The sequence below is a fragment of the Sceloporus undulatus genome, chromosome 3 (assembly GCF_019175285.1).
Source record: "Sceloporus undulatus isolate JIND9_A2432 ecotype Alabama chromosome 3, SceUnd_v1.1, whole genome shotgun sequence".
NCBI classification, from domain to species: Eukaryota; Metazoa; Chordata; class Lepidosauria; order Squamata; family Phrynosomatidae; genus Sceloporus; species Sceloporus undulatus.
Window position 1 is genome coordinate 182,254,475 of NC_056524.1, and position 17,156 is coordinate 182,271,630.

The 17,156-nt window shown below is 37.9% G+C and overlaps 1 protein-coding gene across 1 annotated transcript in view; it reads right to left on the bottom strand.

The window, feature by feature from the left end:
* Positions 1 to 17,156, bottom strand: part of BLNK (B cell linker) — a 161,026-nt gene that overhangs the window by 90,794 nt on the left and 53,076 nt on the right. Inside the window, 1 exon segment of the mRNA XM_042460459.1 lies at positions 6,256 to 6,302. Within this exon segment, the coding sequence (XP_042316393.1) occupies positions 6,256 to 6,302 (47 nt within the window).

Consider the following 17,156-nt stretch of genomic DNA (forward strand, 5'->3'; position numbering starts at 1 on the left):
TCATCTGTAAGATGCCAGAATACATCTTTAAGATGCCAGAATACTTGCTGTTCTTGTTTTTATTTTTAGTTAAATGCATGTTAGATTACTGCACTTGGGTGGGTATGGGATTCATGCTGTGGGTCCTCTTCAGTCTGACATTGCTAAGCAGCCTTGGTATGTTATATATTATTTATATGTTTTAGAGTTGGCCTGGATTGCATTATTGCTCTTAAATTTTTACAATTGATTTTTCATATCATAATCAGGTCAGGCAAGTCAGAGTTAGATACAAATAACAAGATAAAATTACACCTATTCAGTTCAGAATGACATAAATTTCAGTGTACATCCATGGGCAAAGTTGATGTGTGAAGCAAATATGACAAAGGGATGTTTACAGCTCCAAAATGATCCTTTATATGCTCAAATCCATCTGCAGAATCTTCCTGGGTTTCCCAATTTAACTTTTCGCTGCACTGAGGAGTATCAAAAGTACATCTTTATGCATTTAGTTTCTATTTGTTATCCCAAAATGGATAATGCTAATTAAGGTGAAAAGGTGAGTTAAGGTGAAATAAGTATTATCTGATTTTTTAATTTTCTTTAAGCATTTGTGAATTTCTTTTCAGTATTCATTTACTTTAGGTCTTAGGACAATATATTCACATGTAATCAAATGTCCCCACAGCCCCATACTGACCAGCATTTTTCAGTATGCAAAGAGATCTTAAAGGACCTTTGAGACTAACTGAAAGATAGAAATTAGTAGCATAAGGTTTTGTAGACTTCAGTCTACTTCCTCAGATCCATGCACTAATATAGGAAAAATTCCCTGGTATGTTTTCTGGATCTCTGTTGTTGTTGTTGCTGTGTGCCTTCAAGTTGATTAGAGATATACAAATGATATTTAAAATCAAGAGCTATTAATATTGGGGTCACAGGGATCCTAAGGGGTGTGTGGAAAGAGCTAAAATCTATTGAAGAAATTCATAACATCTCTGCTATTATACAATCACTTTGCCCTGTCCTGGCATTTATCTCTGCAATTATTACAATGAAGGGTTGTCATAAGATTCCATACTGTTAGTAAGAGTCTGAGCCAAATTGGTCCATAATAAATTGTCCCCACTGTCCTTTGAAATAGATATTAAGTATTTTTTTTTCAAAAAACGAAAGGCCTAAAGGCCAAGTGACATACAATATGAATATATAACTATTGCCATCAATCCACACAATATATGCATTCTAGTCTGCTGAAATAATAATTGCTAAATGCAGACACTGGCATGCTGACATAATGGCTGGCAGTTAATATATTGCATATTACATCAAGGAAGTACGGAGAAGTCAGATCCAGTAACCTAATTTTATTGTAAAAGAAGAAAGGTACCCAATGCAGAAAAAATTTACATTAAAGTATTAGACCAAACAACAACTTCCTGGGAAAAAGTCTGGATGGAAGAATTAGTTGGAATTCGGACTGTAAAACGGGTTAGATTTGCCTTAGGGGGGAAATATAAAAAATATCATGAAGTTTTAGGGTGGAACTAGTGCATAGTATGCACATTTTAAAATATGTATATGAGATATGAAGCACCAATGTTCATCCTAATCTTTCCAGACATATCTCTTCTCTTGATGAACATTACAAGGAGACTGGAATGTAGTACTTTGTGTGCTGCAAAGAACCACTGTCCCTCTTATAGATAATTGAGTGGTATCTGCCTGTAATTTGGAAATACATTTCAAGAAGAGAATATAATTATGGTGCAGTGGGTGTGTAGAAGATGTAGACAGTTCTGGGCTTGCGAACTAGATGTTTTCAAAGAAATTATTTTTTCCAACATTCTTCACTTAGCTAAGAGCAATGTTGTTATGGTGCTAGGGAACTAAGTGGGCCTGTGAGCAAGAAATTTCTTGACCAGCAAGCTATCATTGGCTACTTGGCATGATGGCTACATGGCATTCAGCTTGTTATTTACAAGTAGTGATCTGGTGCATACTTTCTAAAACTACAGAACTTTTGGTTTTAGCTTATTTATTGTGACATCTAAACATAGTTTTCTCATTTATAACTGCCCCTCCACAACAAGTCAGAGAAATAATCCATAGTCTTGTGCTGGTTTACTTCTTTTTTTTGAGGTAGGAGAGACAAGCCAGAACACTGGATTGGAAATCATGATAAGCCAAACATGAATAGTCTGTCAAGCCACTCCTACTCACAGTGGGAGTTATTCAGCAGCACTAGAATACATATCACATACAATAAATGAGAATTCTGGCTGAACACACTCAGCGTATGAGGGAGTGAACCGATGTAACTATTTCAATGGTTGCTTCCTTACTCCTTCCAAGTACACTGCTCCCTCGGGTTACGAAATTAATTCGTTCCGCGGCCGCTTTCGTAACCCGAAAAGCCTTCGTAAGCCGAATTGCCATAGGCGCTAATGGGGAAAAGCCGCGTTTCGTGCGAAAAAGCGCCGAAAAGCACCAAAATTTTTTTTCGTAACCCGAAATAAATTCGTAACCTGGAACAATTATTTCCAATGGGATTTTTTCGTATCCCGGAAATTTCGTAACCTGGGTATTTCGTATCCCGAGGTACCACTGTATTGAGATTTTTAGGATGTGTTTGTGGAGAAGGAAATCATGGTGGAAGTTATACATTTTCCCTTTAGATTAGTGATGGAAAAATATCTGAGGACTAATTTCCCCCTTTAGGGAACCTCTGAAGAACATATCACCTCCTCTAAAGCATTTTAAAGTTTTTTTTTAAATTGAAGATTTTTCTATATTCTAGGAAAACTGCTGGTCCTCAAGGTTTGGAGGAGTGGCAATCTTCCTTTTTTTTTTGCTCTCACCAAAACTTTTGGCAGCAAGAAAACAGGTCTGTTGCACCCAAAGGAGCACCTCGGGGCTACAAAAACAGTCCTGGGAACTTTATTTTGTCCACTGAATCTATGATTTGGACCCCTGCCTTACATTCTCAAAGCCTTCCTTTTAATGAAAGTGATAATGCTGCTATTTTATGTATGTACATGTTTTTGAGCAATTCAAGGACATGTGCAATCCACCAGTGTAATAAATATGAAGTCCCAACTGTTATAATTCAGACAGGCAGCTCTATTTCTGGACTGTACTCAGCTAGAGCACTACAGAAGAACAGCATGGTCACAGATTTCTGGACTGCCTCTCTGAGGTGACATGAAGGCTGCCCTGAGGATTCCACTTGCCATCTGAAAAGTGTCAGTGCAGGAATAATAAAAGTGTGTTTTCCCTGGAGTTTCAGAGCCTTGTCACAAAGAATGAGAAAAATTGACAGATCCCTTTCTAGCCACCTGATAGGGGAAAATCAGTCCTTTGCAACTGTACGGTGGGATCCAAACTAGATGTTACAGGGATACGTCACTGCTGTAAACAATGGAAATGGTGTATTGTTAGACTCCAGCTCCCAACATTCCTGATCACTGGCCTTATGGGTTGGTGCTGGGGGGAGTCTACATTCCTCACATCTGCATTATCTGAATGTCCCATGTTTTCTTTTTCTTTTTAAAAAGCATCTGTGGGATATGGTTTAGGTCAGGGCCACAGTGTGGGGTGGATGCAATCTTTTGCTCCCACATGGCAGCATAAATCCAGACATTCCATTCTTCAATAGTAAATCTATGCACTTTATATGTTTCCATTACATAATATCATGCGACACAATATTGATTGAAGTGCCAATCATGATTGGCAACATTTGCAGGAAGGTTTCCTAGTGTAACTTTGCTATTTTGTCCAATACATATACAATTGGAGAGTAAAAAAATAATGCAGGGCAGAACCTGACACTGGCCAATGACTCTGCTGCCAAAACCAAGACTGCAGTTAACCCCTTTCTACTGCAATAAATAGCAGCCCATATGCAGATGACAGAATAAATAGGAACTCAGTCAGTCTGCCACCTCATAGTTGCATAAGTCCACCACATCACCCACAACCTCACATGTATCCTGTTTCTTGGTATGATGCTAGATTGCAATGGAACTCTAGGAATCTTATACAGTTGTGGAATTGTAGAGTTTGAAGGGACTTCAAGAACCACTTACAACAACCCCCTTCCAGGGAATGAAATTCATAGCCAGAGCATCACTGACACTGGGCTCTTCAGACTTGGCTCAGAAAACTCCAATAAAGAAAAATTCTTCACTCTTTCAGTAATCCTTTCCCATTGTTCAACAGTTCTCTTGCTCTTGCTCTTTTTGCCTCTCTGAGACATTTTAGTGGTCCCAATAAAGTTATTATCCAATACTGATTTTGCTCTGATTCCATTTTCAGCTATTGTGTGATAAAGTCCTCAGTCTCAAAATGATCCTGAAGCTGGCTGCCAGAACATGAGAATTAATGGTGACAATGCTGGATTGGATATCTGTATCCAATCCACCCTGAGAATACATATAGCCTTGGTAGATTTAATTTCTACAAGAAAACCCTCCCACAATTTTCTAATATTCTTGGTTAATAATTAAAATTTGATCACTGAGGCAGCCTTATCAGAATAAATGCCACATGGGTGAAAAAACACACAAGATTGTTGGTGAGATTTTAGATGTCTGTAATAATACAGAAATGCCTGCACTAATACAGGTGACCAGTGTTCCATCATGTTTGTTTAATCTACAGTTTTTTCTCTTCTTTTTCTCACTAAATCATATTGTTCCTTTGCTTTAGAGGGAAAACAACAGTGCTTCTTTTTATTTCTTACTCTCTGACAGCTTCCAAAATAGGTTTCATATAAAATCTGGCCCTTTAGATGAAAACGTGCACAGAGGAAATTTTAATTTATTCATTTCAGCCCTACATAGTATTCAGAAAGACATATATATTTTAAAGAACATTATATCAAACCTGTCTTTACTTACACTTTACCTATCTATACACATAATACACAGTGCACTGATGCCAAATATAATAGATTCAATGCAAGATTTTCTTTCCATGGATTCATAGAAGGACCTGGATCCATGGATTCCAGACTTTCTCTTGCACAATAGATCACATTCAGAAGAATCCCTAGCCCTTTGCTTGGTATTTTGAGGGAGCTGGAGAGGCTGCCATGAGGGTGGGGAGTCAATTCCCACCAGTGTAGGTCCACAGGCCTAGGTCTGGGTCCTACTCAAGTGATTCTCATTATGGTTAGTCAGAGCAGTTACTGTGTGACTGCAGATCCTAAACCACCATCACCATGACTACTAGCCATGGTGACTAGTCATCACCATGATTATTATCTGGGAGCTTCTAGGAGCTGTAGTACAATTGAGTAATGTTTCCAAGCTTTGTCACTGCTAGTTTTTGCCTAATTTGATGGCTTTTCTTACAGGAATAAGGAGGAATGAAATGGCATCATTTTGCTGGTGCAAATAGTTCTGTTAAATGGAATCTGGATTCAAAGGAGGTGACTGCAACCCATCTGACACCTCACTATCTGCTCTGGAGGGTCAGAGGGTGGATTTGGGGCCAGAATACCCCAGGGGCACCCTGGAATACTCAGGCAAAATAGACCTGCTAAAAGAAGAGAAAGTAAAAGTCCCATGGAGTTTGTGTAGAGAACAAGGGCTTCAGGAGAAAGGTGGAATGCCCCTTTCCAGTTCTATTGACAAAATAGCACTAGTAGAATGACACTTTGGATCCTGACCTTGGAAGCACTCTATAAGTTATGCTTTTCCTTCATAGAAAGCAAAGGGTTTTTTGGTGGTTTTCTTGGCAGTAATGAATAGCCTATCTGAAGATCATTCTGTGATCATATACAATACATGTGTATCTTTGTTGCTTGCCTTTTACACATGCTATGAAATGGCCAGCCAGGATAGCCCAGTACATGAACATGCCACAAAAAGAATCTATATGCAACAGACACATAAAATACTCTTCTTGTGCTTGCACCGTAACTAAATTGTTCTATACTGAAAACACTCCAAAATCGTAAGCTGCCACTTGGATTTTAAAATGGCCTGTCTGGATTTGTTGTGGTACAAAAACAAGCCACATTAGAACAGAAATGGAAATTTAGGTGTAGGCTCCTGGTCCCACATAATTTTATGTTTAAAACAACAAAATACACAAAAGAGTAATACCTTTTTTTGTGGATTTTGGATTTTGTTGTACTTTGCTGCATGGCCAACATGGCTACTCAAATATTTTTTTACGTTTAAAATAATCAGTATGAAATGAGACTACCAGTACCACAAGATTTGCCAAATTTATGAAGCAAGGCAAGAGAGGAGGACTTACGGCTGGTCCATTATACTGAATCGGTTTTTCTCATATTCTGATAAATTCTGAAAGAGAGAGGAAAAAACAAAAGATGTTCCTGATACAAATGGCTAAACCAAGTGAAGAGTTAACTGAAACAGAGTTTCACTTCTCCTACAACACGGTCTGCTTACTATGTGTGGAGTTACACAGTCATATTCTTTTCCCATCACTTTTGGTTTATAATATAGCACAGAATGATTAAGTTCAAGTTACTTATTAACTCTTTATTGCTCATACCTGGTGATAACTGTGGAAGGCAAATGGCCCATATTGTACATTGCAAAATCTTCCCAGGAATGCAGTGTATGAAAAACAATGGTTAATGAATAATGATAGAAAGGAAGATGATGACGTGAAGTTCCTTTTCAGGGCTTCTACAGACTGTTGATGTTATTTCCAGAGCAACTTTATGATCTTTGAGGATTTGTTGAAAGGGAAAAGAGGCAAGGGCTCCATCTACACTGCAGAATTAATGCAGTTTGACACTGCTTTAACTGCCATTGTTCTATGCTATCAAATTCTTAGATTTGTAGTTTAGTAAGATATTTAGCATCTGTGTCAGAGAGCTCTGGTCTCATAAACTACAGACTCCAGGATTCCATAGGATGGTACCATGGCAGTTAAGTCGACTAAATTAGCTTACAAATATGCACTGGAGGAATATCTCCCATCCTCTTTTCCAACTTGAATTCACCTATTCTAGCTTCTCCTAAAGCCTCTGATGGTCTCTCTCTCTCTCTCTCTCTCTCTCTCTCTCTGTGTGTGTGTGTGTGTGTTTGGGTGTGAAGGTTTCCCAACTAATGTGGGGCTAGCACATCACATACTTGGAGAATGGAAAACATTCCATGAAATAAGTTTTTCAAATTATTTTATCTTGGACTCCAATGATTTCTTTAAATAATAATCTAATTTGATAACCATGTTAACGTGCTGTTGGGTCTTTATCGAAATCTTAACGATGAAGCTTTATTGTGGCATAGGCCTAAATGCAATTGTTAGTCCCAACTGAAGTAGAGCAATTGAGTTATCTGAGTGCTGACCTACCAAACTCCCATGTAATCAATAGGTTTTCTCACACTGGGACTACCAACTGGATTTAAGCTTTAATTTTTGGCATGTGTGCAGGTATATAGAGAATATAGATATAATACAAGAGATTGTCTACACATCCTCAGTAATATGAATATTCAGTAATCACCCATCAGGGAATTGTGCTAAACCTCTCAAATCTGTTATATTTTTGCTGTTGTTGTCATCCAAGTTGCAGTTCTGAGTTTCAAGGTAAAATGCTCAACCAGGAAGGAGAGATTCATAGACATTTAAAAAAGAAAAATTGAGGGAAGCAGACACAAACCATAAACTGTGGTAGATGTCTCCAAATGTGGCAGTTTTTGCTTGGCATCAAATGTTGCCAGGTTTCAAATCAAAAATTAAAAATTAAAATTGGAAGTTTTCTAGATGCAATTGTGGGACTACAAAATTTAACAGTTGTTTTGGTTGTCAGACACTTTGTGGATGGGTTTTTAGCCTCTCCACAAATTCTCCATCAAATCCACTACATTTTTGCATTTACTCTAAAGGCACCAGATCCTGTTTAATAATGGAAGCTAAGCAGAGTCAGCCCCAGTTTGTACCTGTATGGGAAACCATCAATAAATACTAGGTGATGTAGGACATATTTCAGAGGAAGCAACTGGCAGAACCACCTCTGGTGTTTATCAGACGAGCTCTTAAAGAGGTACTATTCCAGTGTGACTCCTCTAGCTGCCTCCTGTTGCATGCTGGGATTGGCAGTTTTAAGGAGGGGTATTTAGAATTCTCAGGCAGAGTATTCCATGTCTACGAAAACCCTGTGCAGTTCATGGGGGTCACCATTAGTCAGCTGGCATCCTGTACGTACACACAGACGCACACACACACACATCTTTGCTGTCTGCATAAAAGTGGAATAGATTGCAAAATCTAGTCTAGATGCTCTAGTCCAAGCCAGAATCCTGCTAGGTCTGCCAAAAAATGTCAGAGTGAAACCCAGTGGCTCCAGCTATCCTACACTTCTAATATTTCAGCAAAACTACACCCCTGCGGCCTATTTTCCAGTTCTTTCTGCTTCACATTCAGATTCTTATCTCAGTTAGGAAAATATGGCACTTTAGATGCTAAAAACCCATCTATATTTAATACTAAGCTCATAATTATATTGTAACACAAGACAGAAACGCAGTTTCACACAGTGTACATCATAATTAGGGGATGCCTCATCATGTGTCAAATTCAGCAAACTCATGTGGAACATTACATATACAAACAAATAAACCTCATTCTTCCTATTATTGATGTTACTTTTTGTTAGCTGTGTCTTCAGTGGGTTGAATTATACCACTTTAACTCACAGCAAGTAGTCTTGTTGCTATCATACCAAACCTCGAATAACTTGTGACCAATAACTTGTGGAACTGGCACAGTGGAGACTATAGGTCATGTATTATTGTATTGTTCTTTTTATTATGGTTAATGTCAAATTTTTATTTATCCAATTCTTAATTGTTTCCTTGGAAGACTGATGAGTTTTATGTATCCTATCTGCTAGCGGACCAGAGCCCATCAATAACAACAGTGGTAGCCAGTTTTTGTGCAGCGGCAATGGTCTGTCGGTGTAAGATGGTATCTTAAAATGTCAAATGTCTTTTAGTTTGTTTAAAATTTTTATAATAATTTTATATTCCTATAATGATTTAATAATGATTTTATATTGTTAAATTTATTTTTCTTTTTAATAGAATTTTAATTGAATTTTTAATTAATATTATTTACCTTTATAATTTGATGATTTATTATGATGTGTTGTTGACTGATGTTTATTTGTGTTTTATTATGTTTTACTTGATGTTTGATCGGTTGATCAAAATAAATTTATTAACTTGGGACCACACAAAGTATCAAAGGCCCTCTCCAGACCGGCCTATAGTGCGCCCTCATCACATGCTAGGGGTTGGCTGAGGGCGCCTCACCCCTAGCACGTGACGAGGGTGTCAAAATGGCGGCACCCTGTACACATGGGCGCCGCCATTTTGGCGCTTCCTCGTGCAGCAAAACAAGGCGCGGGCAGACCATCCTTTTTGGGTGGTCTGTACCCTGCCACTGTTACTTTTTAAAAAGCATTTTAGCTATTTATTCCAGTTACTTATTAGCAGTGTTTGAAAAATTAACAGTTTCTCTCACCTGTTACTTTGTTTTTAAAATTGATTTAATTAAATAGTTCATTGTACAGTCGCTCCTCCATGTCCACAGACTTGAGATCCATGGACTTGAAAATCCACAGAGGGGCGACCGCCATTAACCTCAATGGGACACACGCCCATGGAGTACGCACCCCATTCAAGCCTATGGATCTTGAATATGCCCGAGATTTGGAACTCGCGTGGGAATAAAACTTAAGATATTGCCAAGAAAAACCTATGATAGGTTCACTTTCTTGTTGCTGTGTGCTCTCAGGTTGCTTCTGACTTATGGCAACCTTAAGGTGAACCTTTCATGGTGTTTTCTTTGGCAGCATTTATTCAGAGCAGGTTTGACATTGCCTTCCTTTGAGGCTGAGAAAATGGGAAACCATCCAGTGGGTTTCTATGGCTGAGTGGGGATCCAAAACTAGTCTCCAGAATCATGGTCCAGCCTTCAATTCATTACATTACACCGGCTCTCAGGTTCACCGTAGGATCGCCATTGTTAGAAATAAGGCACACAACAACAACAGCAATAATTAAGATCTTAACTACCTGATGTGACAACTGATTATTCTATGTAGCCACCATATTATGTGATCATGATGTATAGCATAGGTCCAAAGCACACTGTAGAAATGATGCAGTTTGAGACCGCTTTAACTCCCCTTGCTCAGTGCTATGGAATTCAGGGATATGTAGTTTATTGTGGCACCAGAGCAATCTGACAGAGAAGGCTAAATGTCTCACAGAGCTATAGTTCCCAGAATTCCCTAGCATTGACTGAGGGCAATAAAAGCGCTCTTTAACTGAATTATTTCTGCAGTGTGTTTTGGACCATAGTAAAGTTGAAAAGTCACAATAATAAAGTTCTACAATATGTAGCACTATTGACATGCTGAACATTTTATTTCCTTTCCTGGATAAGTTTTAAAAGTGTTTGTAATTTGAATGTTGTGCTGATATGATAATCCATTTAATTGTTTTCAATATCATAAGTTATTTTGCCTTTCATTGTTCATTTAAAAAAAATTATATTATGAGCTGCATTAAATAGAGAGAAAGGCAGAATATAATATGAATGAATGATGGAAAGCTCCTTCTTGAATCTGTTTTATGCCAAATTATCTTCTCCCTGCCTCTTGGCTATATTTTTGAAAATGTGACTGCTGGCCTAAAGACCAATTCTGCTAAATGTAAACAAAAACATATCACCTTTCAGCAAGTAGAATGTATATCTTCCTCAAAATAAAAACTTCTGCCTTTAACAACAGTTGAACAGTCACTTCCTAAACAGCAAAACTGAAGACTTAAGTGAGCTTTTACTGTTTTGTATTTTGAATAGTTTAAATTAATTTTACTGTATGCCTCCCTGAAATGTTATGTTGCACTGTGATATATATTCCAGTCTTAGAAACATTTTTTTACACTCCAGGAATCCTCAAGCATAGGGTCCAAAGACCCTGAGCATAGGACCCTGAGCATAGGTTTACTGTTTCTAAACACTGTGTCCCCACTTTACCTCCTGGAAAACGTATAATCTGAGCTATGTGTGCATGCATTTGTGGTGAGACAACAAACTGATAGTGTGCTATGTAGTTCTGAAAAAAGGCCTAACATTGCAAAGTTTGTGCATATGCTGTTCAAAAGTACAAACCTAAAATACTTATTCTACAAAAATCACCACCACAAATTTATATGATAAATGCAGTTTTGAGTGGTAAAATATCCTAATTATTCCTGGAATCCACCATGGAAGTATTTGTTAAAACTCTCTGTGAATACAGAAAGCTCTCACTTATTTGTTGGGTTAGAGACCGCAGCACTGCCAGAAAGTGGAATCAGTTGAAAAGTGGAACTCATGGGTTTGTTTTAGCTTGCAAATGTATTTTGGCTTCCAAAAACCATAAATAACACATTATATATCACTTTTGAAAGTATAAAAAACTAAATACCACCTTTTACTTTTAAAAATAAAATGAATGAAAGTTTACCTTTAATGTTCTGCTCTCAACGTCAGACAATTTTTCTAACACCTTGGGTTTATTCTTAACTGTTGTACTAACCGTTGAGTGAGGCATACATAACTTGCAGTCCAAGGGGCTGTCCAGATTGGTAGAAAGGGGCCCTGTAAGCAGGCCGCAGCAACCTTTCTGTCCTGGAAGCAGACTGCGGCAACCACACGCTGCAGCCTGCAGACGGAGCAAAAAGAAGCCCCCAAAAGGGGCTTCTTTTTGTGCCGTAGAAGGGGTGTCATATCCACCACAGTGTGACATTATGATGCCCCTTGTGCACAGTGCTGTTTGGGCGCTGCACACGAGGGATGTCATCATGGTGCACCCCATGTATACAGGCATGCGCCAAGATGGTTCCCTGGCAGAGGAAGAAAGGCTTGGAGCTCAGCCCTTCTTCAGCCTACTCTGCAGTCAGGCCAGCACAAAGTGATGGTCTGTATTGCCTTTAACTCATGGACATGTGTTCCTCACTAAGTGTGATTAGTTCTAGCTTTTCATGCTTTTTAAGCTTTATCACTGTCCTTAGTTACCATTATGAATACTGTAGTGTATTATAAACACAAATTCTGTACTATTGTAAGAAACTATTGCCTGCAATCTCAGAAGTGCCACAAACTGACCGAACACAGATTTAAGGAGCATTGCCCACGAACTCAGAAGGACAATGGACTGGGCACATAAATACCACAGAGTGAATGCAGAGAGAAGGGGAAAAAAGGGCCCAAGCAGCACATGCTTTGGACTGCTTCAGAGTCTCACTTTGGACTTCTTGCATTAGTGCAAGAGAGTGAGCAGTCCAAGTAGGAAGAAGAAATAACACAAGCCTGCTCTATCCATACTTGCAAATTACACAGAGAAGTTCCAGTAATTCAAGGAGGGGTCTTGTACGATGTTTATCACACTATGCTCTTAAAGAGGTACTATTCCAGTGTGACTCCTCTAGCAGCCTCCTGTTGCATGCTGGGATTGGCAGTTTTAAGGAGCTGAACTTCTCTGCCTGAGAATTCTAAATACCCCTCCTTAAAACTGCCAATCCCAGCATGCAACAGGAGGCAGCTAGAGGAGTCACACTGGAATAGTACCTCTTTAAGAGCTTGTCTGATAAACACCGTAGTCAAGCTTTTAGACCATTTATGTGGGCAAGTGGTGTTACATGAGCCTATGAGATAGGAAGAACCAATGAATGAGTGGGCCCCTTGTCAAATTAATGAAATATGTCTGTAATTTGCAAGTATCGAAAGCACGAGTCATCAAAAAACAAGGCGTGAGCTCCCTGTATGTCAGCATTTGGAAGGCAGCTGGATGGTCCTACAATCCTTAATTAGCTCAGTCAGTCAAGAGGGTGAATCAATACCTAGATAATCCTTTTAGCTGTTGCTTTGGTCTCTATCATCTACTTTCTAAAGCTTTTGTACCAGATAAGAGGGCTATTTCGCAACATGCCTCCTAGATAGAGAGAAAACACACACACACACAAGCACACACACAGAGGTGAATCAAGCTTTACTGAACATCAGGAGTTCTATGATCCTGCAAGAGAAGCTATTACTACTTTAGTAAAGTTAGTCCTCACGTGAAATGATTTCACATTCAGTGGAGATCACTACATACAACTGTAGAGAAGTTCCTCGTATGCAAACTTGTTCATGGGCAAACTAGAAAATAACTTCCTTAAACTAAACAGGCAAGTAACAAACTTCTCATATAGTGGCCATAATTTTTGGACATTGTTATGGTTTGGACTAAGGGAAAGGAATGCTCAAAAAAGTTTATATTATATATCAACTCAGTCCACCCAACAATCAGTTTTACATCTAACCACACAACTGAATATCCATATTCTTCTTTCCTTGATGTCCTCCTCACCACTGAGAATCACAAAATTGTAACTGATTTTCACAATAAATTCACTCATGTTCATGGTTTCCCATACTGGAAATCCTATCAGCTCAGGCGTGTCAAAAGAAATATTATCTATAACTTAGCTCTAAGAATCAAATGCATATGCAACCCCAAATAATTTACTGTAAAAGGACCAACATACTTCAGTGACAGCTGATTCAAAAGGGATAACTTTCTCACATCATTGATGACAACATCAAAACCATAATTTTGAGAGAAATTTTTTTCCACAGTGAGTCAAGTAACAGCCAATAATGCATTCTGTTTGTGGTAGATTTCCATTTAGCTTCTCCTGTCATATGGCAATTAGGGAAAACTATCTGTTGTTAGCAAATTCTGTACATCTTGCTAGAGTCATTAGAAAGCCTCCCACTACAGCTTTTCACTAGCTGTCAATTCTACAGAGATTGCTGAAAAATACCAGTCGGCAATCCTGGATTGCACCTTTGTGACTCCCAGCATTCAGTTACCTTATATATGTCTCAAGAAGTCAGCCACTTTTAGGAACACAATCACTGGCAAGGCTTACTACAATGAACAAAACATTACTTGATGGCAATATTAATATAATAAATATATTTATTATATATAAATTTAACGTTATGTTTTTGAAAGAAAACCTACAAGATGCCATCTGCAATATGTGGATAAAATAATCACAGACCCGTGTGTACATTTCAGGAACCACAATTCGGTAGTTATCTGATTCAAGCATTTTAGAGAAAAGGAAAAAATAATAATAATCTGTAATCAGTTTAAGACTATACACTTTGTGCTTAAGAATGTCAATGAAGGAGTGTTCAAAACTTCCCTCTTGACTACAGGCTCATTTTTATTTTAGGCAGCTGAGGAAGGCAGAAGCTGGAACATTTAAGGTTCTATTAACTTCTTTTTTCTAATCACTCTAATACACACACACACACACACACACACACACACACATATATATACTGCATCCTTCTGGGATTAAGAACAAATGAGTGAGACACACACAGACACACACAGAGAAGACTGAATGAATTTGGATTGTTTATGAACTGCAGAGCAAATGCAGCTAATTCTGAGTTTGTGCCTTTGTTCACAGGGATGAGGTGGGGTTAAAATTTAAAGATTCTATACATATGCTTATTTGACCCATTTCTTCCCCTCCCCCTCTTCTTCTTATAGATAAATATTTATTAATAATATTTTAAGGCATTATAAGCAACAGATATTAAACAAAACACCAGATAAACTTGCTTGCTGCACTGAAAAACCTCACCTCATTGCCCTAATATGAAACCCAATAGGTCTGTAATAGTGAAGACAGTCAAGTTATACATTATATAGGTTGGATTTAGAATCTTTCTTGTATGGACATAAGGTCACTGCCCATAGGTGTCCCTACCTGATTTTGGGAAGTTCCCTTTGCATCACATCTCATGCTGTTCTGCTGGGGCCACATCTACAGCAGTAGAAGTGGTTGTTTTGGTGAGAAAGGAGCCGCTATTTACCAGTCCACTTGCATGATCCCAATTCTATGCGATTAACTTTTAGAAACTACTCAAGGAGCCAGGACATCTCTCTGGTGCATAGCTTGTTCCTATCCATCACTGCCTTTGCATGTGCAGTTTCATTCCCACTTATCATTGTCTGCTGGTTTTACCCTGGTCTGAGACATTCTGTATAGAGTACTTAATAATGGCCATTTTCTCTGACATTTACTCTAGAAAGAAAAGAGATATCTGAAAATCACACAGATAGAAATAATTCCTCATACTATGGGCTAATCAAATGAGCATAGTGAAAATCTGCAGCTTGGGTGGAATCGTGCACCTCCGTTTTGTAAAATCCCTATCAATTAACTGGAAATGTGACCATCCAGAATGTGAGAATAATTAGGTGGATGCTCACAGTTTTCATGTATACAAGAGGGAATGTCATCAGTAACCATGGAAAAAACAAAAACAAAAATGTAATACAAGTTGAGTCTCACTTATTTGGAATTCCGAAATATTAAAAAACAACAACACTTTTTTCATGGATGGCTGCGATAGTGACAACTATACTCTCTGATGGTTCAGTGTACAGTGTACTTTGTTTCATGCACAAAATTATTACAAATATTGTATAAAATTACCTTCAGGCTATGTATGTACAGTATATATAAAACATAGAGTTGGGTCCCATAAGATATCTCATTATGTAACTATTATTTTTTATTTTATTTATTTATATTCCATTTTCCTCCTGGTACAGAACTCAAGGCGGCTTGCAAATTCAGGTATTCAAATGTCCTAAATAAATAAATTAATTAATAAAAATGCAAATACACTTCTGCTTCCAGGCATTTCTGTTAAGGGAGACTCACTCAACTTGTATTTATAGGAAAGATACAGTAATTTAGTTTCAAAGCAATGCAAGTATAGAGAATTCTGACACCTTGTGGCCCTAACAAAAAGTGCATCAAAGTGAATTCTGCCAAAACAGATTTTACAAAAATGTAAACTAATTGACTAGGACTCTGGCAACCAGGTTTTGAATCCCCATTCAGCCAAGGAAACCTACTAGGTGACCTTGGCAAGTCACACTCTCTTAGCCTCAGAGGAAAGCAATGGCAAACCCCTCCTAACAAATTCTGCCAAGAAAATCCCATGATAAGGTTGTTTTAGGGTTGCCATAACTTTGAAATAATTTGAAGGCATCCAAGAGAAACAAAATTGTAAAGATGGATTCAGAGATATTTTAAGACAGAACCAAAGTAACTGTGTAAAAAGAAATAGAAAATTTGCTTAGTTGTTGTCATATAAAGCAAGGAACTTTAATATATTTTTAAAATATATATGTATGTTGTGCTTTGATGTATTGTTTGTGGTGAACATATTCAACATGGAATCTGATTGAAATCACTGTCAATCAAGTATGTGAAACATCTGAATGGAAGGACTACCTTCCCAGAATATGTTTGTTTATTGAAATACTGCATTTATATTCAGCTCAAGAAGAATGGCAATACCTTACATATGGTCCAGATACACTTTCGATCCAAACAATAATTCTTGTTAAGATGTTGGGCAAATGGCCTCTTTGGTCTGATTACCATTTGATTTCTTACATTGCTATATTACCCCTCTGAGTTCCATCAGAGGAAACCTTCAGGAGACTATGAATGGGGGAATTCAGAGTTAATGCCACATCTTCTTTGTTTCAGGCCATTTTTTTGGTGATAGCATACCTAACATAGAATGAATATTTAATTAATTTTCTTCTTTGCTCTTTTAGGTACTTTCCTGACTCTTAAATGTTAACAACAAAACAACACACCCAATATAAGAAAAATAGACACACTTCAGCTTGCTAACATTACTCAGGAGGTTCCTAGAGAAAGCAACTAAAACACAGTATAAATAAAAATCATACTAGAGCTAACTGCTTCTTTTAACAATTAGTGGTTGTTTTTATTTATCCAGCTGTAAGTAATCTGATTTCACACCTTTGTCAACAGCATCTACACTGAGGTTTCAGCAACAGGAGGATTTATTTAAATACAACCAGTGTCTTGATTGATGAGTAATATGATGAGTCAGTTAAGAGTTATTCAACTGAAAATAGTCCTTCCTCTTCCTACTTATCATTTATTTAACACTAACCTTTTATTGTTGATGGTTCCATGTAAGAAATGTGGTGAATTTGGGTGCAAACTTTAAAGGAGTTATCCGGGGTGCTGGGCCATCTTACCAAAAGGAGTTTCAGCAGCGTAGAC